This window comes from Strongylocentrotus purpuratus, unplaced genomic scaffold, assembly GCF_000002235.5.
Source record: "Strongylocentrotus purpuratus isolate Spur 01 unplaced genomic scaffold, Spur_5.0 spur5_contig_862, whole genome shotgun sequence".
Classification (NCBI taxonomy): domain Eukaryota; kingdom Metazoa; phylum Echinodermata; class Echinoidea; order Camarodonta; family Strongylocentrotidae; genus Strongylocentrotus; species Strongylocentrotus purpuratus.
The window spans coordinates 418,459-440,461 of NW_022145571.1; the positions used below are offsets into that span (position 1 = coordinate 418,459).

The window sequence follows — 22,003 nt, forward strand, 5'->3', positions numbered from 1 at the left end:
TATGAACGATTCATTCGTCTCGTCTGCAAGAAAGCAATACCATGTATGATAGGGGACGGGGGAAGCGACTTCATCATTATGACAATTATATTACGGTATGCACGCTGAAGCCCGATTTTGTAATTCTTATGTCATGTTTTTTAAGAAAACATTACTCAAAATGCTATTTCAATGCTGTGTTCAAACTGTAGTCCTAATCGCAGAGGGTATAATCATAATTTAAACCATCACAGATGTATTCAAAACATATCGAGGGTTTTACCAAGGTGAACCCACTGTGGCCAGTATATTCATATCCGTATAAATCTGAGTTCATTCCCAAAATTTATTTTTTTGCATCCATCTTGTTCATGTGCTTGTTCTTGTTCTTCTTGTTGGTGGTGGTGGTGATGATGGTGGTGATTGGTGGTGGTGCTGTTGTTCTCTATATTTCCTTCTTACAATACACAACCTTCTAGGATTCATGTTTTATCCAAACAATAAATTCCAAACAATCGCAACTGTTATAACAACAAGACTATGATGTTTTGTGCCTGTTCCGATTAAATTATTTAAAGAAAGCTGAATGAGAAGTTTTATAAAGAAATGTGTGGATGATGAAGGTTCAAGAAAAATGTTGTAGGTGGCATATTCCAACGTGAATGGGTGATACGGGCGCGTGTGTGCGTTGTGTACATGTGTGTGTGCGCGCGTGTGTGAGTTTGTGTGTGTGAGTTCTGCGTGTGCGTGTGTGTGTGAGTTTCTGGTGTTGCTGAGGGCTAGTGAGAACTTTCCTGTGTGAGAATTAGATTTCAATGGGTTAGTATATAGTAAAACCCGATCGCGGCCAATTTCCGAATGGGATATCTGTTGTTTTTTTTTAAATAACGAAATAAACACACAGGTTTTAACGGAGGAACAATTGGTCAAGTTGAAATCAATTAATTATTTATAAGAAACAATTTCAGCCCAACTTTCAGTAAGACATCATGGCCCAGATGTTTGGAACTCCTTACCAAATTCAATAAGGCAATGTTCATCTATCTTTTCTTTTAAAGCATCTTTAAAACAACCTCTTATATCGAAATATCATCATTCAATAGGCGATTAGTGATATCTCTAATTTAGGTCGCATTGCAAGTCATTTTTGCGACTAATACTACTACACATACACATTACACTCACAAACTCATACACTTAGATCGTATTAACACATTTTCATTTTAAAGTTTCACCTAAAGATTTTTCTTTTGAGGCCGCCATTCGGTACAAGCGTTGCTAATAATTGCAGTCTCCCGCATTTTTTCCGCAGATACTTGGGATAATATGTTAAAGAAATAATGAGTTCGTTTAATATTTATATTTGTAAATCACATTTCGACATAAAGTTATTATTGTTCGTATATCTGTATTATACCTTATACATTCACATATTCTTTGTTAGTCGATTATTGTATTTAGGAAAAATGCAGGTAAAACAAAAATCTTTTTCATATTATTTATTATTTACAGTATATGCAGGCATGATAATGGGATGAATATTGCAACTATATAATACCTGCTATAATTATTCAATTAGACATTTTGGAGTTGAGTAAACATTATCATTATTTACTGAGATGGAAAATATCAATGTAAATATTGAAAGAAGTTGGGTTTTTTGCCTAATATCTTATTACGTTGCATATTGGCCTTTAATGTAATGAGAAACATAAATTCACAGAGTTCGTATTAGTTAGTACTAGGCTGACCATAAAATATAACCACCACGTAGATAATGCGCAAATAAACTCGAAATCAAATATTGACAGAGGCCTACATAATTATTAATAAATAAGAATTCACTTAATTATAGGAACGGGACCCCCGTACTCTGGGCTTGGAGAAACTATAAACAGGACCAGAAGTGGTCTTAACCCTCACTTGTCTCTTCGTCATCATCGACGTCCGTCAAGATTGAAAATTCATCATGAAGCTCTTTATTCTCTCTCTACTGATCGCTGTAGCTGTAGCCGAGAAGGTTCGCTATGATGGGTGAGTCTATTCTCAATATCATCATATTTGTTTATTTATTTATTTATTTCTCATATTTATACAGGTCGGCACATTTCACCAATTATAGTGGTCTTCCATGAGGCCCTTTTTACACCTATAACACGAAATAAAACTTGGGAGAAATAACCCAAAGGCAATCTCTAAGTAATTCCCACACAAAACTATTGAAATTGCCTCAGGTTATATTCGGTTTTCCGGTTGTGTTTAATATGTAGAAGATATTTTACATCAGTATCAGCTCTTATTAATTTCCCTGTTGTTTTACTCTCTTGAATTTTCCATTTAGTTGTGTAAATTCACGTTTTCTGTCCCCATACATTTTCATTATCGCTTTACCCATTTGCATATTCCCTCTCCCACTCTTCCTTGTGTATTTCCTCTCGCCTTTTAAAAATAATAGTTTATGTCTTCAAATTCTCTTCTTGTTAATGATTATTATAACTGAAACCATACAGTGTCCACGCATGGTACTTACTTGATTGTTAATATATAGTCAGCAAAAGAAATAAAGTGGACACTCTTCATTGTTAAGGAATTTCATATAAACCGTCAATAAAATACGATGATATACATATATCAAATTAAACGAAAATCAATATCTACCAACACGTAATCAATTAAGATCAAGATTTGAACTTTAACACTTGGATGGGCAAATTCATCTTACCGTAAGAAAGTCTGATAAAGAAAATTCAAAAAATAGAGCAGACAGCTATTCAAATGTAGATTTTAAAAAAGTGCATCTGTAAGACACTGATTAAGCAATGAAAGCTTAGGATGGAAAACAAAATAGGAAGATTGAGCTCTGGATGTCAGCTGTAGTCTCAGGGCTATATGGTTTTTACAATCACGGTAAAGATGATTCTCCTATCTTTGACTGTACAAGTTGTAAATGCTCATCACCATTTTGAATAGCCAGATGCCCTATTATTGCATTTTCTTTCAAAGACTCAATTATTGTAAAATGGCTATGCTCACTCAATTGGTAATGGTATGATTACAGTTGCATAGCATCTTAAAGGGAATTAATTGTTTTATTTCTATTTATAAAAGATAAGTTTATATTTAACATTCATTTAAAAATCCCAACTCTAAGTAGTGTCCACTAGGTGAATTGCTTCGTTTTTTTTTTATCAAACTTTTAGTATACTTATGTATTGACGTTGCATAATTTTAGTGTGACATTCACATTATGCTATAATTGCTACATTATCGATTTTCTTATTATTTTTTGTTTCTTGTTTTTGTATTTGTTACGTTATGTTTGTTAATCTATTTGTTTTTGTATTTGTAATTGTATCTCTGACCCTGCTTATTATCATTTGATGAGAAATATTCCTCTTCTTCAAGCAGAGGACCAAATCATTTTTCCTGTAACTTCTTTGATTTTTTTCCTCTGAAATAAAGATGATTGATATAATCATATCATTATCATTAACTCAGCTACCAAACTCTTCGCATCGAACCCAAAGGCACAATCCAGAATGACTACGTTCACCACTTAGCCGAGTCAGTGGATGCGAAGGTAATTCTTACCGTCTGTTAATATTGCAATGCGGTAGAGTGCCAGTTTATGTGTTTATAATGATGATGATGATGATGATGATGATGATGATGATGATAACAATGATATTATCGATGATATTATCAATGATAATTACAATAAAGATATTAACCTTGATGTTTTTTATGACGGTTGATGGAGGTTTAAGGTTAGTGGATTTCGACTTTCAATGAAGACACGATCTCTAGTTTTATCTTTAAAAGCTGAACACTTGCCCTATTTTGATCTACCGTTTATATACCTCACCAGGTCATTAAAAGTTCATGATCCTATCTCCCGAATTATATATGAGAAGGTTCTGTGAATGCCAAGTCAGTATTAACGTGGTGCGAAATAATAATAATAACCGTACAGTTGTACAAATGCATTTTTAGGGTGTTGCTCTGTCCTGCTCTAGTGAAGAAATTTTATTAAGAATCCTAAACATTATTTCCTTAAGTATAATTGGTGAAATATCATGAGCCCCAGTCCTAAAAATTGTACCCCCCCCCCCCTTTAACATTACAATGGAAGATCTAAAGTTTGATAAGAGACGTATTTTTTCTTTATTTCTTTTAATTTGATAGAACGAAATGTCCACTTCTACTCTCACTTTACTCTGTTATATTTAGTACGACTTCTGGGCTCACGTTCCCAATGCTTACACCGATGTTATGATGGCACCAAACCTGGTAGGCGGTTTGAAGTATCTCCTAGACTCCAAGAATATCGACTACCATGTCATGGTCGAGGACGTCCAAACCCTCATCGATAACGAGAGCGACGTTCTGCCAACTGCTGGATTCAGTTATGATCAATACAACGATTACGATGCGGTATATATCATAAACTAAACTCATAATCTTTTGTATCTAAAGATACGTGCTTTATGTAAGTGTACATGGACATATCACGGTTGAATAAGCACATATAAATGAATGAAATGGATTATTTTACTAACGTTCATTTCCTGCCTCTGATCAATTCAAGCCTTTCGTCTTATTATTTACTTTACACGATTTAAAGTCATAATTGCCTTGCAATATCAAATGACATTAGTCTGATTTCATTTTCATATCAACAAAATAAATTTGTATATTCATAATGACTTTCAAAATAATGTATTCAAATCAAATCCTACCATAATAGGATTATACAAAAATACAAGCAAAGCAAAAATAGAGGTATACGCTAAACCTCAGCAAAACAAAGACAAATGGTAGAAAAAAATACAAATACTGGACATAATTATGGTCGCATTGCATTCGACAACATCTCAATTATCGCAAAGTGTGAACAGATTTGAAAAAAGGAATATACAGGAATCTGAATAATGCTGCAATTTGCATTCCAAGTTTAAAGAGCATCCACTCCCTCTCTCTCTCTCTCCCCCCCCCCCCCCCTCACGCCAGATACAACAATGGGTGAAAGACATGGCTAGTCAGTTCTCTAGCGCACAGCAGTTCCAAATTGCTACATCTTCAGAGAACCGTGCTATCAACGCGCTCAAGGTATTTATTTTTCATTCACATTTACATTTGAAATTTTTGAAATTTAATCTGTATTCTTTCTGGTATATCATGTTTACTATTTACCATGTAATGCTGTTTTCATGTATATGTATGTCTTTATATGTATTTTTATGTTATGCGGGGCCCCCAAGTATGACAGTAATTTAACTACTGATGGGGCTACCCTGTTTAAATAAAACGAAATAAATAAAATATAAATAAATTAAAAAAATCACATGATTCATACATGTATGTTATATCACGTGTGTGACTTTACTTCGCTTGAATATAAACGAATGGTTTATCCGCTAGCATCATCACTCAGGTCTAGATTCGCTGGTCCATATTTTTTTAGAAGGTTTATTTGGCTCTGTGAACTTCGGCGGTTCTTTTGTGTCAGATTCACGCCGTAAAAAGGTTACGCAGAAGTTCGAAACTAATGATAATAAACCCATCAGAAGGGGTTAAGGGGTTAAGGGGTTATGTATAGGGTAAGCCTAAATCCCCTCAATAATTTTGTGACAAGTTCAATATCACAATAAATAGGCAATTGTCCAACAGAAATAGGACTTTGTTTGGAACAGAAAATCCAATAAATTAGTGAGTACACAATATCAACCTTTTCACAGATTAGCACTGGCTCTGGAAGGAACGTAGTCTACTTCCAAGGCGGTATTCATGCTCGTGAATGGGTTTCTCCAGCTACTCTTATGTATATGACAAACGAGGTTAGTCTACTTTTAAAATTGATTTACTCATTCAGTTGTGCCTTACATCGAAACTGGTTTAGCTTTATGCACTTTACAGAGTTTCGAGATTGTTTACAACTTTTACATAGTATATATTGCGGAGAAGAAAAAAATTGAGTGCGATCTATTATCAAAGGGGAAGTCCACCCCGATATTAAGTTTGTTTTAATAAAAGCAGAAGATTGCGAAGAACAGGTCAGTGAACGTTTGAGCAAATTTCATTTAAAATGAGGAAATTATGATTTTTTTTTGTTGTTGTTGATTTTTTTGATTTTTTGAAGTTGCGATCAATTAAACACAAATTTGCAACACTGTGACGTATCTTGCGAGCTCCCCTCCCATTTGCCCAGTACATACAATTTCATAAACTTTCATTTTCTTCGTTATTGATGACGTAATAGATTTTTTTTTCATTTAAGTGTTGTATAGAAACATATTTGCATTAATTATATATAGGTTGTATGTATGTTCGGAAATTTTCTTGAGGGAAAATACAAATTTCAGATTCAACCTTGGGTTACCAACTTACCAGATACTACAATGTATAAGGTGTCTTGAAGTCGACTAATACTGACCTCAAAAGCAACTCAGTGTGAACAGTTGCCTTCATAGATCTTCGTAAGGCTTTTGATACTGTTGACCATGAGTTACTTCTACATAAACTAGCTTGTATAGGTTGTAGTAATAGGACTATTTATTGGTTCAAATCATATTTAGGGGATCGACAACAAGTGACCCAATTCAAAGGAGCCAAGTCGCATCCATCAACCATCAAATTAGGTGTGCCACAAGGTTCAATTCTTGGTCCCCTTTTATTTTCAATATATGTTAATAGTCTACCTGAATGTACTCCTGAAGGTATCATAGATATGTATGCTGACGATACGACACTTACCGTCAGTGCAAATGATGCAACTGTTGTGGAAGAAAAATTAACTGTTGCGTTAAACAGAGTCATGGCATGGATTAAGGAAAATCGTCTTGTTCTTAACACTGAAAAAACTTGTGTCATGTTAATAGGCTCTCCTGCTAATCTCAAGAAAATTGAATCTTTCACCATTTCATTAAACGGCAATTTGATCAAAAGAGTTCAATTCACCAAATGCTTAGGACTTTTGATAGATGAAGAATTGAAATGGTCTAAACAAATCGAAAACGTAAGTAAACTTACCCAGAAAAACATTAGCATGATAAAGAGAGCAAAGAGTTTTTTGCCTCAAAAATCCTTAAAGTTACTTTATAACAGTCTAGTGTTGCCACGATTAGATTACTGCTCTGTTGTATGGTCGAACCGATTTCATTCTCATACAACTAAGCTGCAAAAAATTCAAAAGAGGGCCGCAAGAATAATATTGAACAAGACATATGACACACCGTCGGCTGATTTGTTCACAAGTCTTAAATGGATGACACTAGACAAGCGGTTTGAGTTAAGTCGCGTTATGATGATATATAAATGCGTTCATAACTTAGCACCCTCTTACCTTCAGGTAGGCTTAATCAATCCTAATGATGTACATGAGCATCATACAAGGCAAATAGACAGTGGATGTTTACGTGTGCCTAGATTTCACACTGATTGTTATAAGTGTAGCCCAATTGTTTCTTCCATATTTGAATGGAATAAGCTAGATAATTCGTTGAGAACGGCTTCCTCTGTCAATTCATTTAAGAGATTGTTTAAACAAAGTTGTAATTTGTGAATGGCTCAGCCGTACATACACTACGTGCATGTTCTGTAATATTTACATGTCTTATTCACATAATTGCGACTTAATTAATATTTTCCTATTGACATTACTGCTTACTAGGTTAATGATATATGTTAATTTTGCAAACGAGTATTATTTTTGTAACTGTTCTGTATAAATGTTATAAACGATGTAAATATGTTCATTCAGGGCCCCATGGAAGACCACTACTTGCTGGTGAATGGGCTACCCTGTCAAAAGATCAGAAATAAATAAATAAATAAATAAAGTGCATGAAATCAAAGCCCATTTTAATATCATTTTCATAATATTTTGGAGGTTGATTATTTACTATTGACGATTGAAACCACTTTGCCAGACATTAGATATAAGGAAAGGATATCTTAAAGTCAACAAATTGACATCAAAGGGCATTAACCTTTTTGTGCTGCCAATAATACCTTCATTCGTAGCTTGAAACCGTCATCTTTCAACATTGAGGGCTGATTCACAATGATTATCACATGTGTATTCTGATAGACTGTATACAGTGCAGCCATATAGTAGCACTGGCTACATACTCCGCTCCGCGCGCTTCACTTGCTCCATTCGCTAATAAGAGCATACACGCGCCGCAAGCAACCCCCCCCCCATACTATACCATGTATTTCACATCGCTCCCTCGTTGCACAGCCAATAAGAGGAAGTGTGAGAGGAGAGAGAAAGAAGAATGGAGGGGGAGTATTGGCTTGAGAATTATACCGACAAAATTCATTTTTGTTTAAAGCTCTTTTCTTCAGCCTTTGAATGAGACTATTCAGAACGTCATTCGTGTAAATATTGATAATAGAATGACACACGCCTAAAAACTAAAACAATAACAACAAAAAACGGTGGCTGTTCTAATAAACAAAAATCCTCCCTGTGATTGTTGAATCATCAAGAGCAATAATTTTGATTTAGACATTGCATTAAAGGTATACTATTGTGGTTATTAAATTGTTTATTCCACTAACATTAATAATAATTTTTAAAAATACGACATCCAGAAGTCCACTCCACAGTTTATGACTGTGCGTTACTACCATACAAAACAACGTAATATCCTGCATGAATTTTTCCAAGTTCAGAAGTCGACTCAGGGTCGGTCGACTTAAGGTCGCCCGACCCCAAGTTAACTTTCAGATGGGTGTTTCCATTGCTGCATGTACATTGTATAAACTTTCATTATGTATATATATATATATATATATATATATATATGTACTTGTTTAATTATATTTGCTGATGTGAGAGGCAATTTGCTAGAGTAATTTATGACTTGGAGCAACTGAAACCTTAAGATGTTGTCTTTTTACATTTGCGAACTCCAATTCAATTGCTCACCACATTCGCTATGAAAGAGATAAATAATTAAATGAAATCAAGAAGATAATTATTCGTTAACATGTTACAACTCTTCACCCCTTGCCGTCAACCGTGGCTAGCTGTTGACAAATCTTGCTAATGGTAATTCGCAAGAAACAAACCTCCTCAAAGAGTTCGACATCTACATCGTGCCGTCACTCAACGTCGATGGATATGTTTACACTCATACCGACGTAAGTATTGAACTATCTTCATGTTCCCAATCGGACTTTTTTTGTTATGGGGGATGTTTAAAAAAAAAAGAATTGATGACAAGCTCGCATTAGCGTAATCCCGGATTCTCTGCATGGAAGGGGAGGGGGCACAACAAAATATATAATGAGCAAAAAATAAAATCAAAGTCCCCCCCCCCCCACCGGAAAAAATGCTCAACGGGTCGTTATGTTTTGGAGGTGCATTTTTGTCCTCCAAAAACAGTTATCTCTTTAAAACGAAATTTGCCTTCTAACAATACTTTTGACAGTGAAAATTGAATAAAAACTATGTAATGATGTTTTAAAAAATTATTTGTAATGCTTTGATTGATCTTTCGATTGACTGATTGCTGTATATGATTTAATTGATTGTCTTTTTTTAATTAATTGATGTCCTTATCTATTTATGGAAAATCTAACGAAGTGATTCATCGTATTATGGAATTATGTAGTCTTTATCTCAGACCCACTGCACACTTCGCGATCTGACTACGATCCCATTCGGGAAGAATTTGTGACAGCATTTTAAATAAACATTCAGACTTGTAAGACTTTAATGACCGAGGATCTGAATATTCATATGATTAATAAAATCTAAATTTCAAAGGATTCCATCCTCCCTAGGAGGGGGGGGGGGGGGGCTAAATCGGCTTAGAATCCCAGTGACGTCAGACCAGTAGTGTGATTGTCTACAATTTGAAGCCGATTCAGCTTTTATTCTGACTAGGAGAGTTGAATAAATTAAAATTCCGGTTGTTTATATTTATAACCTAAATCAGAAGGAAAGTGATTGTTTAGGTTTCCATAACTAATAAAACCACCCCTTTTACGAACATCGAATCGCAGGATAATCGTGTACTGTGCGCCAGGCTTTACTGTTTTGAAGATTATTCTTACATTCTTTCATACTTTAATTCAAATATAGTTTATTTTGCAAATTAAAAATTGACCTATTCATTTTCGTCTTGATTAACTCGGGCTATATTAATTTATGGTAACAAATTTCCCATTAGATTCAACTTATTAATATGTTTTGACACCAAAATGTTATCAAATCATCAGGGTCCCTATAAGTTTTGTTATCCTTCTGCTGATTCTACTTATCGATAGTGACGTACTGATGGTGCCTGGTGGATCTATGTCACGTTTAAAGAACATAATAATACATGCACTGCATGAATAAAATAATGTGTAAGACCGCATGAACACTTCGTCTTTCAAACGATCAAATGGCTCAATTATTTGATTATCACCCCCTAAAGATTAAACAAAATCACGGAAGTCGTGACCTCTTTGGATTTAAGAGTACCACTGTTTGGTGCAACAAAAAAACTTTTTAGTTGTTGATTCGTTTTAAGGAACTAGTCAAGTGAAAATTAAAGTGTACACCCACCTTAATTTAAAGGATCGATGCTTATGCATTACCACGTGAGATGCACCATCTACTGTTGCTTGATAAGATGCAGGGTTTCAAATGAAAGGTCAGCGTTTAAAAATGGCTATATTTTGCGTCTGCAAAAGTGGAACTTAGGAAGACAGCCTATCCGTTTTTAATAATACACAACTAACGTAAGGTGAAAATTATTCAAAGTCATTCTCTTCCTATTGGGCAAAACATTTCAATTCTTACTTGCTCATCCCCCCCCCCCCCCCACACACACACGCGCCCACCATCTCCTTATTTCTCCTTACTTTAGTATCTCCCCGACGGCCCAACTAACATGTTATATTCCTTTCCATCTTTATACAGAACCGAATGTGGAGGAAGACACGAAGCAACAACGTTGGCTCTGTATGCATGGGTGTGGACCCCAACCGCAATTACCAATACAAGTGGAACGGTAATTATCATTATTTCTTTTGTACACATAATAGCTTTTCTCAATTGTGCGGGAGGACAAAATTGCCATGCAAAACTGATGAACATGACTATTTAGATTATAACAATAGTAGGCCTAAGTTTTTAAAACGATGATTAAAACTAAGTAACAAGATAAGAATTATTTTACGGTTAAATATCATGAAATAAATTTCAGCAGAGGAGCCCATATAAGTAGGATGTATGTATGAGTTACACTCCCATTCAGGATTTTGTCTTTGACTAAAATAGAATTTTGGTAAATTTGTCGGAACATCACCAACATTGATGATTTTGTTTTTCATTTGTTGGATGAGAAGTTTTGAACTTCTGTCGCTAAACTTCAAAATCTGGAGACCGGGTGTGAATATCAGAATGTTGACAAATCTGTTGGCAAATTTGGTCTGACATCCCGATTCGAAATGCTATCGGCCAAACTCCTATCTATTTGATAAAAATATTGCTTTTAATACTGCTACAGGTTTCAAGAGCCCATCGATTATAATTCTTTGAAAGTCTTTCTAGTAATGTTTCGAATATAAGGGCATTTGAAGAGCAATATTTTTAAGGAGCGATTCCTATTATAATACTCTTCCACAAGAATGACAAATAATTATGATAGAGCGCATATTTTTCACAACTATCACAATAATTCGTCTTTCTCTTAGACCTAATTTAGATATAAGTACAGTCAGGTATCTTTGTTTTGAGCTAACCTAGAGGTTTACTTTAAAAAGTTTTTTTTTTCTTGTCATTGATGCAGGGGGATCTGGATCCAGTGGGAGTGCGTGCTCCGATACATATCGAGGAACAAACTACAATACTGAACCGGAAGTCTCCCAGACTACTGAGTTTCTGTTGAATCTCAAGAACCAGGGCAACACAATTTCATTGTTTATCGACTTCCACTCCTACTCCCAGCTGTGGCTTTCTCCGTGGTCTTATCGAGCAACCAAACCATCACAATATGCGGACCAAGTAAGCTGCTTTCTTTTTCCATCATGATTTGTGACCCTTGATTGAATCAAATATTGTTTTTATGTAATTTGTCTGGGTGAGGGACAGAGATTGGAGCCGGGTATTGTTATTACTATTATTTTATTAGGGATATTATGTCTTGTTTACCAACGGTAGCCTCGGAAGTATTAAAACTGTTCTTCCAGAGGACCCTGCCGTTATTACTACTGTAGTTTTAGCTGAGTTACCCCGGGAATATATCATGTGTATTTGGGCAAAATACGATCGGAATGCAATTTTTCGCAGTCGATGGTCAAGACCGATTTTGATCAAAGATGATTTTGTCATTTAAATTGTATGCTCTTTCAAATTTGACACTCAGTTTTTCATTATCTCACAACGAAATACATATTTTATCGCCCTCTATATCAATACTCAAATATCCCTTTAACAGAGCTAACAGATCAACACAAATAACACAAAATGTGTTAAATGATACACGTATTAATAGCAAAGACGAGCGCTGTTGAATCTGAAATGCTAGAGCGCCGTTTGGTAGCCGTGCTAAAGCCAGGGTAATAATCGGGAGCGCCAGGAGGGTCAAATCTGACTGACATGAGCGCTATACAAGAACCCACTATTATTATTATTATTATTATTATTATTATTATTTATCAAAAAATCATACCCAAATATTTTTAAACCTATTGATATACCCATCAAATCAAAGACCTTTCAAAGCTCTTTTGTTTGTTTATCGTAGTATTTCCAGATTTTTTATAGTCATGAATTTCAGCAAGTGAACATTTTCCGTGGAATTGCTTCGATACAACTTATAAAAGCTAGTTGATACCATTCGACTGTTTTTCTTCCCAACTTCTCTCATTATTTATTGTCGAACTTAACATTTCAAGATATTTTATTCAAAAAGTTTGCTTTAATATATGTTTGTAATGAATAGGTCGAAGGTGCCAAACAAGCATGTGCTGCTCTGCAGAGTGTGCATGGGACTAGCTACACATACGGACCTTCAGCACAGACACTTTGTAAGTTGCTCTTCAGCCCTATCAAACCAAACATAGTTTAAGTTTGTTAAAGTTTAAGAAGTCCCTAACCTAGGGGAAGACCCCTCCCACACCTCCCTACTTGTTGGTCGCTCGACTCCTTCACCCATCTCAATACTAACGCAATAATGAAACTACTACCATTAATCTGGATTTATATTGCACAGTGTCATTGGTTTGGTGTTATTGGGTAGAAAAAAATCTTCCTAGATCATCAATTTTGGGTTAGCCATTTTTTTTTTTTTTTTTTTTGTGAGCCAAAAACTAGATCAGTCATTGAAGATTGAACGGGAAGGCGCCATGCGCAAATTTCTCACTTCTTCAAGCATCACTACAGTTGCAAAAGAAGCAAGAGAACGAAATTGCCTCACACAAACAGCCGTAGAATAAAAACGCCTTTTCCAAAATTTTACTCGGAAGAGAATTTGATACCTTATTAAAATGTCGTTTCAATAGCAGATCTTAAGTGTTGCTTTGGTTTTGGGCCACACTATATAACATTATTCGGAATAAACAACGCTTTCAAAATGTCTGTGACAACTACCACCTTGACAATTACCCCCCCCCCCCCCCCAAGGAAAATTGAAAGGTTACCCCCTAGCTACAAAAGGAAGGGGGCCGCAGTGCCCCCACATTTTCATGTACCCCAAAAGTGTCCTTTTTTCTGTCCTTTCACTTCTGATAAGCGCTTGTTTCCTCTTCTGATAAATGTCCTTCACCTCAAAGTTCTCTTTTCAAATCTGACTAGTGCTTTTTGTAGTAATTGTTTCAAGTTTCAAGTTAAGTTAATTTATTTCCACTTCATCGAAAATAACATAATTGAACAAAGTATACATACTAATTATTATAATTTATCATACAATAAAGGAACAAAATGTAGTTGGTGATAGTTATAACAAAAGATACAATCAAAAGTAAAATACTTACAATGAAAAAGCTAAATAAAGTCGGGGATCTACTAAAAATCAAAGCTGGTATCATGAAGATCCCAATTAATGCAGTTATGTATACAAATTATGATATCTATCTAAATAAACAAAAGGTAAGTGTCCGTTTCTTCTTTTGAAAAATTGCCTTTCTACATCGATTGCCGCTTTCAAATCTGATAAGTACTCTGATTTTCACTTCTGATAAGTGCCTTTATCCCCTGAAGAAAAATAAATTATCGGGTAGTTCACAAAGAAGAGGTATTTGTCTGGGGTTATTGTCATCGGTGTTTGGGAGGGGGGGGGGGGGGGTTAATTGACGCGTTGTCCATGGAACATATGTCATACATGTAGTCCTATATGGATTTAGATTATTCATTTTGATGTGGAGCCCGGGAAAACAATAACTCAGTTTTTGAAATTGTATGTGAGGTTTAAAATTAGAACCTTTAAACATTTCATAACTGATAGTTTTCATTCTTTCATGTTTGTACGTAATGAGTAACTGAAACCCTGAAACTTATCCCGATCTGGACATGTCTTCAAGCTCCCTCCCCCTTAAATATGACACTGGAAGGCTCCGTTAAAGGGAACCAAAACCTTCATACTAAGTTACTTTTATTGTAAAGTTTAAAAGATTTGAATAAAATCAGTGAAAATTTGAACAAAATCGGGCAAGGAATAAGGAAGTTAGAGCTTTTGGAAATGACTAGTCACGAGAGGGCGGTATTTAATTTGATGACATCATCTGTGGACAATTCTCCATGCCTTTTGTACATAAAATTTCAATATTTTTTCGTTTTTTTTCGTATTTATTTGTGTTCTTGATCCGACTTCATAACATGTGAAGTAGAATATCATTTTGCATTCTATATCTTGCTTTCAGGGGAGTAGATTATCTCAATCACAAGAAAGAAGGAAAAACATGAAATTTGATGTACAAAAGGCATGGAGAGTTGTCCACAGATGATGTCATCAAATTGAATACCGCCCTCTAGTGACTAGTCATTTAAAAAAGCTTTAACTTTCTTATTCCTTGCCCGATTTTGTTCAAATTTTCACTCATATTTTTCAAATATCTTAAACTTTACAATAAAAGTAACTTAGTATGAAAGTTTTGGTTCCCTTTAAGAAACTGTGCAGCTATGGTCGGCTTTACCCGACAGTTTAGCAGAAGCCAGCGGGCATTAGCCACTGATTATCACTTATAGGTGGATCTTAGATGGGGCATAAGATGCTCTGACGTCACTATCTGAGAAGCGAAACAAGAACAACATCATTGACAACTATAAAGGCTGTAAAAAAAAGGGTTATCAAATATTCTCGGGGATGGGGCACGTCTCCCTGGCTGTATCAATGATCATTATTATATCGTAATTATGATCATGATTGTAGATGCTGCTGATGGTTGCAGTGTTGACTGGGGTCATGGTACATTGGGAGCCAAGTACTCCTACGTGGTGGAGCTGAGGGATACAGGAAGGTACGGCTTCCAGCTTCCCGAGAGCCAGATCATCCCCACTGGTGAGGAGACATATGCAGGAGTCATGGCCCTTCTCGAGTACGTCAAAGCCAACTAAAGTATTTGATTTCCTTCCCGACATTCATCGTATGATTCCTGATTGATTCGAAGCATGAAATGAAATCAAAGTTCATGAACCTAATATTAACCTTATGAACATCTAAAATTCATATAATGTTAAGTAGCTTATATGTTAACCATTTGACATTCATTTTGAACATAGAAAAACTCTTCTTTCTTTTTGAAATCCAAACCCAGTTTACGAATTGTGATGTAGACATACTGAAATAAGACTAGCAATGAAAAAGAAATCCACGATTGACGGTTCGTCTGAAGGAATCTACTTCGTGATTTACATGTCTGTAAACTTGGTTCTAAGTTAATGGTTAACTAGGAGGGACCAAGTGGATCGTATCCTTCAGTATCTATGTCCAAACACTTGTTATAGATACTATAAAAGCAATAGATTGTGATGAAACAATTAATGAAACACAAATGTTTATGTCATATGCTTCATGCGGTTTATACTGTGCATATTGTAAAACACGAATAAATACAATAAAAATATATCTGCATCACTACTGTAGTTAAATTTCATTTCATTCTACCTGTTGTGATATGTGGAATATTGGATTCTAGTAGAGACGAAATAAATGCAAAAGACATTGTTATATAATTCCCACAGACTTTTAATCATAAGTAATTCTAATTTACCACCAACTGATGAGTACGGTGAAAAGCATTCGAAACCGCACATATCAGGTAGAAAGAAAATATACCACAAACCCAAAATGCCAATTTAACAATACAATACGGATCTCAAATTGATAGATGATATCACCGGATCACGGAACCCATGAATACCTATGACCAAAACTCGACCCCCTTTAAAATAATAATTAATAGTAATCATCATCATCATAACAACAATGATAATAATTATAATAATTGTAATAGTTATTATGAAGATACAAATAATAATAACAATAGCAAGTTTATCATGAGCCTTGAAAGTGGACAAAATTGGCCACAGGTAAAAATGTAAATGCACCTGTATATAGAGTAATCGTGCTGGCTTCTCACCATACCATATTCAAGGGGGTATTTTGATGGTTAGGGCCGGAATGATATTCAGATAATGTAAGCACTGCTTTTCACGTGGAGATGGGATTGGCTTGTCCTAGAGGTCATAGCAGAAGTGGTTTACTCCACTGGACGTGAAACTGTATCAATTCCTGATGATTTAGGTATGAACTTCATCCAACATGTCCAAGAGGTTCTCCCTCACATATAGGCTTATGAACCAGGCAAGACAACTATGCTTCTCCAGAGATGTTTCTGCCATGGATGATAAATCGATAAGTGGTCATATGCGATCGAAAATATTCCAAGAAATTGAACCTGAACATGATTTTATAACCAAATATGATAAATAAACACCCTTTCTTGCTTGTTTTTCAATCCTTTACCCACCTTCTCAGTTGATTCAAGTGGATTTTGACCAAGTTACCTAAATTGACCTGTGTGTAGCCAATCATGAAATCTCATCTCATAAATATGGTACCAAAAAGGCAAGGATATAAAATTATACTCTACAAGTGCATGGCACGTACATCCATATGCATACGACCAACTCGTAAAACAAAGGGCAATCGTAGAAGTATGAAGTTTCTTTACTATTTCACAATATCCAAATAAAGGTATTTAATATTGGAGGGTTGTTATTCCAACTTTATTTAACAATTAACATTTTCGTGAACATTAAAAAGGAACTCCTTTGCCATATAGTAAGTTAAACAGACAGACTGCCAAAGTAACAACATCAACTAAATAAAAAGAAAATTACTATGTACCTCCATGTCAATTAAAGATAAACTTGAGTTCTGGTAAATATAGAAAATACATCCTTACAGAATCCAATGAAACTGACACTGAATGTTCAAGATTAAAAATAAATGACGAGTGCCGAACAATTTTGGTAGAAAATGTTTAGTGGCTAGGAAATGAGCATGGAAAGTTAAGGAAATCTGGGTAAGTAGGCCCGACACGTGCTTAACACAGGTCACTATGTGCAAATGGGAGATGTGGTTTTTATCGAAGATAATGCCCTTTAGGTAAGTTTTTGTGCGTTTGTATTAATTTCACTGTTCCAAACAACCACTCTACTGCAGGATAAACAAATCAAGAATAAATCATAGCAATTTTCTGTCAAAATAGGATTCCCATACCAGAGCTCAAGATTGGCTCGAAAATAACAAACATAATATATGTAAAGATCGTTTTTCTTTCCCTTAAAGCTGCCCAGTATCATGAATATCATATGTCACAGTCATGTCAGTGGACTAAGAATTCTCATACATCACACGACTGCTAAAGAAATCAATCAGTGCACGGATTCTGAGGACAAAGGTACTCTCTACCGAACTCATACGCCGCTCCATAGAATATCTGATCTTCAATTACACTAAAACCCCTAAATCCAAGTTTCTTGATAACTACCCGTATGGTGGCCACATACGTCTCTACCAAGTTGTACTGGAAGCCTGATTCCACTGGACCACGTAGACACTTCTGAAAGGTCTCTACCGGAGCACTCATTGTTAACTCCACGGTGTGAAGTAGACTGTAGATGTTCACTGTAGCCTTACCCTCACAAGGACGCCGGTCCTGAGTAGTAAACGAGTTGTCTGGCCTGAAATCAAGACGAAGATTTCGCGCAAAATTTCTGTAGCCGAAGAGATGGGCAGGGCCTCTGATAACCGGATTAAAGGACACGACTCCAAAGGTTCCCGCGAATGTTGCGTTTGCGGTACGATTGTATGCTTGGGTCCACATCCAACCTGCCGGGAATCCCTGTCCCCAGTTCTTCTCCTGATGAGCATGAGCCTTGCCTGATATGACTCGTCCTGATTGGTTCCATGTATAGCTTCCTGGGGTCCCAAGGCTGTAGACGAACCAATGGATGGGTAACATCGGCAGGTCAGTAAGCCAGCCTTCTGGACCTAAACATACACAAAATACAAAATGAGATTTCCTACTATGGATGCGGCCTAAAGAGCAGCATGAGGGGGCGGGTATTGATTATTTTTGTTTTGTTTCATTTTATCCCGCCCTCCACCCCCCTCCACCCACTTAGTGTTATTTAGGGTACGCCTATGCGTGTTCCCAGCACCCCCCCTCCTTTCAGCATAAGTCCGGTGTGTAAAGTCAATACGGGTAGACCTTTTTCTTTTGTTACGAGCCGGAGATGTTGGGAACACGCATGCGGTCCCTCCGTTCCCGGAGTGAGGGCCGGGCATTTCATTCAATTTTTCGTCTTAATTTTTGCCATTACAAGAAGTGGGTTATTGATGTAGACAAAATAATGCTCATGTGTACCCTTCACAGCTCATTTTATGTATGTTATTACCAGAGAACAAAAGATGTCAGTCAGTCCCTCAATAGTGACTGACAGGGAAGTCTAGAAAGTCAACAGGTTTCCTTGCATAATATGAATACTACATGTAGGACATTACTAACGTTTGGATTTCACAGATAGGACATACGTGACATATTCATAATTACTGCAAAGTTCTACATAATTTGATATTGGCTGCAAAAGGGACAAAGTATCTTTAACCAAAGTGATATTTTTTTCTCGCTCGCTCGCAATATTTCAAATCAGAATAGAACATTTTCTGGCAAAAGGCCCTCACGGCCCACACACGAAAATGTGTCCGTACGTCTATAGGAGGGATTGAAAACAAAACCTTTTTGCTGAATTTTGGATTGGGATGATGCGAAAATTTTCAACTTCTAAAAGGGTACCGTGACTAAAAAATGGGTTTGACAAACGCTGATCTAGTAGACCAAAGACTGGTCTCCCATGACGGAACCCACGCTGCGCCACTGGGTAATAATAATATACTGCAAGATTATTGTCATGTTATGTACGTGTTGTTGTTTTTTGGTGTAGAATGGTATGTACATTTTGAATATTGTTTTTTTGTATATTGTTTTGGATGAAAAAGAAAATTTAGTTTTGCCTTGTAATTGATTAACATCTGAATGATTAATTTGTTTTAATTTTGTTTTGATTTGTTCTACTGCTGTTTTGAGAAATAAACAACTTCATGGAACAAACAAAAAGTAATACAACTCTCAATCCCTCTACTTGTTGTGTCATATTCGGTTATCAAAAAAATACACTTGTATAATAATTGTTTCTTACATTGAAGTAACTATATTACATTTGTAAATTTCAGAATAAATCTCCCAATTTTCAAGGCTTTAAAGTTCCTATGTCAACAAGGAAAGCGAATATCGGGTGGCAAAAAGGAATTGTAAACTAACTATACATTTTCGTGAATGTAGTTTTCACTTGCAATAACTTATAGTTGAAACCGCTTTAGTCTTTATTTGTATCCATGTTATGTGCTGCATTTTCATTATTTTATTTTTTCAAATCTTTTTCCTTAATTTTTAAAAAATCTTATCATATCACGATTCTCCTGTTATTTCCTTGCTTTAAAAAAAAAAAAAAAAATCACGAAAAGATAACCAATTAGCCGAATCTGTGAAAGCTCACCTTGCCCAGTCGAATCCCACAGTAGAGGTCTGGTAAAGTTTCCTGCAAACGTCACCCCATCAATGGTGAAACTAAAAACAGTCGAGTTAGGAGTTACGTTGTAGAATCCATACGGACGTACAACGTACTCGAAGTAAGATGGTGCCTGCAGAGAGGGGTCTTTGTTTATCGGTCGACCACCACGCACCGTAACCTCGATGTCGTCTTCATCAGGGTAAGCCTGGACGACGACCATGGGTGACCCTTGACCTTTGCTGCACACCAGACTGATGTAGGTAGTCGGGTTCGAGTCCCATGTTGATGTCGATGTTGATGTCGACTGGCTGTTTCTCGGGAGTACACGACCAAAGAGGACACCAAATGATCTGTCGTTGTCTGTATCTGTTAGTCTGGTGTACCAACCCTCAAAGAAAGGCCCTGTCGGTGGGTAAAGATGAGGGTCATACTGGCTGGCATCATTGATCACCACGACACACAGTATTAAGACTAAGAAATACATCGCTGGTCACACTGTATCTCTTATAGATAAAGAACGATTTGTGGTAATATAGTCAACTCGTCTCTCAAATTCTACAGTTGTATAACACACAATGGATGAGCGTACAACGTTTATAAGTCCTTAACTGTGTGAAAGCAGGGGATGTTGCGCAACATCGCTAATCTTGTTTATGCAACAGTATATTTTCGTTATTGACCTTGTTGCGTCGTCGGTGATCTCACTATGAATATGACTGACAAAGAAAGCGGACAAAATATACAGTTCCTCAGGTAGACAAAGGAACATCCCTTCACTGCTATTTTGTAAAAATGTGTAGAACAGGTGTCACATGCATATTCACCTTTTTACATAATATCAGTGAAGGGATATTCCTTCGTCTACCTGTGGAAATGTATATTTTGTCCGCTTTATGTGTCCGTCATATTCATGGTGTCTTGACAGTGTTATGCAAATGAACACTGACAAATTACGTAAGCGATATATTTCCGTTGTGTAGTATTTTGGTACCACGAGTAGTGAAATGCCGTTTGGTCTACAGCCAGCTCGTCTATTCTCTATGTGGTATAATACAAATCATTTCGCCTGATTGTCATTTGGTCTAATAAAAATTTAGGCCAAGCCCTTTGGTCTATTGTTCATCAAAGTCTAATGACCAGTTTTTAAAGCTTCAAATCAAAGGTATAATCATTCAATCAAAAGTAATACAAATCATAGACTTTGTGAATAGTATTAGTAGACGAAATGGGTATAGGACGAAATGGGAATTAGAATGACTGAACAATTGACTAAATGAGCAATAGACGAAATGGGTATTAGACTTATTGGAGATTAGATGAAATGAAAATTAGACCAAATGACTATATTGACCCAAAAGGTCATTAAACGAAATGATTATTAGACCATGTGGTTGGTAGACTGACTGTGTGTAGACCATATGGGAATATACCAATTAGGTAGTAGACGAAGTGGTTGTTGACCAAAAGGCTATAAACCACCACGAGATAGCCATGCTTATAAAGGTCAACAATGACCTTGCGCTGATGTCAATCATCCCAGGGAGGTGTGACTATACAATCATCCATGATTTGAAAGGTAAACTTTAAAGTCCAACTTCATCATGCTAAGTAATTGCTAACACCCTGATCTTAACACACACCACGAAAACATGGTAAAGTGTAAACCTTTAATCAAACATCTCGTTCAGGTCTGACCATCCCTTCATGCAACCCTCTAATGCACTTCAACTTCGATTTCTATCATATTGGTTTAACCCTCAGCCCCCCTCCCCAACTCCGGGAACGGAAGGACCGCATTCATGTTCCCCAAATCCGGTAAAGGGGTACTTTTCACTCAACAAAGTCCGGCTCGTGTTACACAACAAATCGGCCCATTTTTGACTTTACACACCGAACTTTAGGGGGTGTTTTCAAAGGGAGGGAACATGCATACGCGTACCCTAA

The 22,003-nt window shown here is 36.2% G+C and overlaps 2 protein-coding genes across 2 annotated transcripts; one reads left to right on the plus strand and one right to left on the minus strand.

Moving 5' to 3' along the window:
• Positions 1-1,892: 1,892 nt before the first annotated feature.
• LOC580870 (carboxypeptidase B) lies at positions 1,893-16,055 on the plus strand. Its single transcript, XM_780900.4, has 10 exons — positions 1,893-2,013; positions 3,478-3,559; positions 4,210-4,413; positions 4,990-5,088; positions 5,718-5,816; positions 9,016-9,129; positions 10,901-10,991; positions 11,772-11,986; positions 12,927-13,011; positions 15,351-16,055. Exons 1-10 carry the CDS (start codon positions 1,949-1,951, stop codon positions 15,533-15,535), a joined length of 1,239 nt encoding a protein of 412 aa, XP_785993.2. The 5' UTR covers positions 1,893-1,948; the 3' UTR covers positions 15,536-16,055.
• A 1,781-nt stretch (positions 16,056-17,836) lies between these two features.
• On the minus strand, positions 17,837-20,763 carry LOC100893860. Its single transcript, XM_003725924.3, has 2 exons — positions 20,045-20,763; positions 17,837-18,479 (listed from the first exon to the last, which is right to left on the minus strand). Exons 1-2 carry the CDS (start codon positions 20,541-20,543, stop codon positions 17,857-17,859), a joined length of 1,122 nt encoding a protein of 373 aa, XP_003725972.1. The 5' UTR covers positions 20,544-20,763; the 3' UTR covers positions 17,837-17,856.
• Between the last annotated feature and the right edge of the window lie 1,240 nt (positions 20,764-22,003).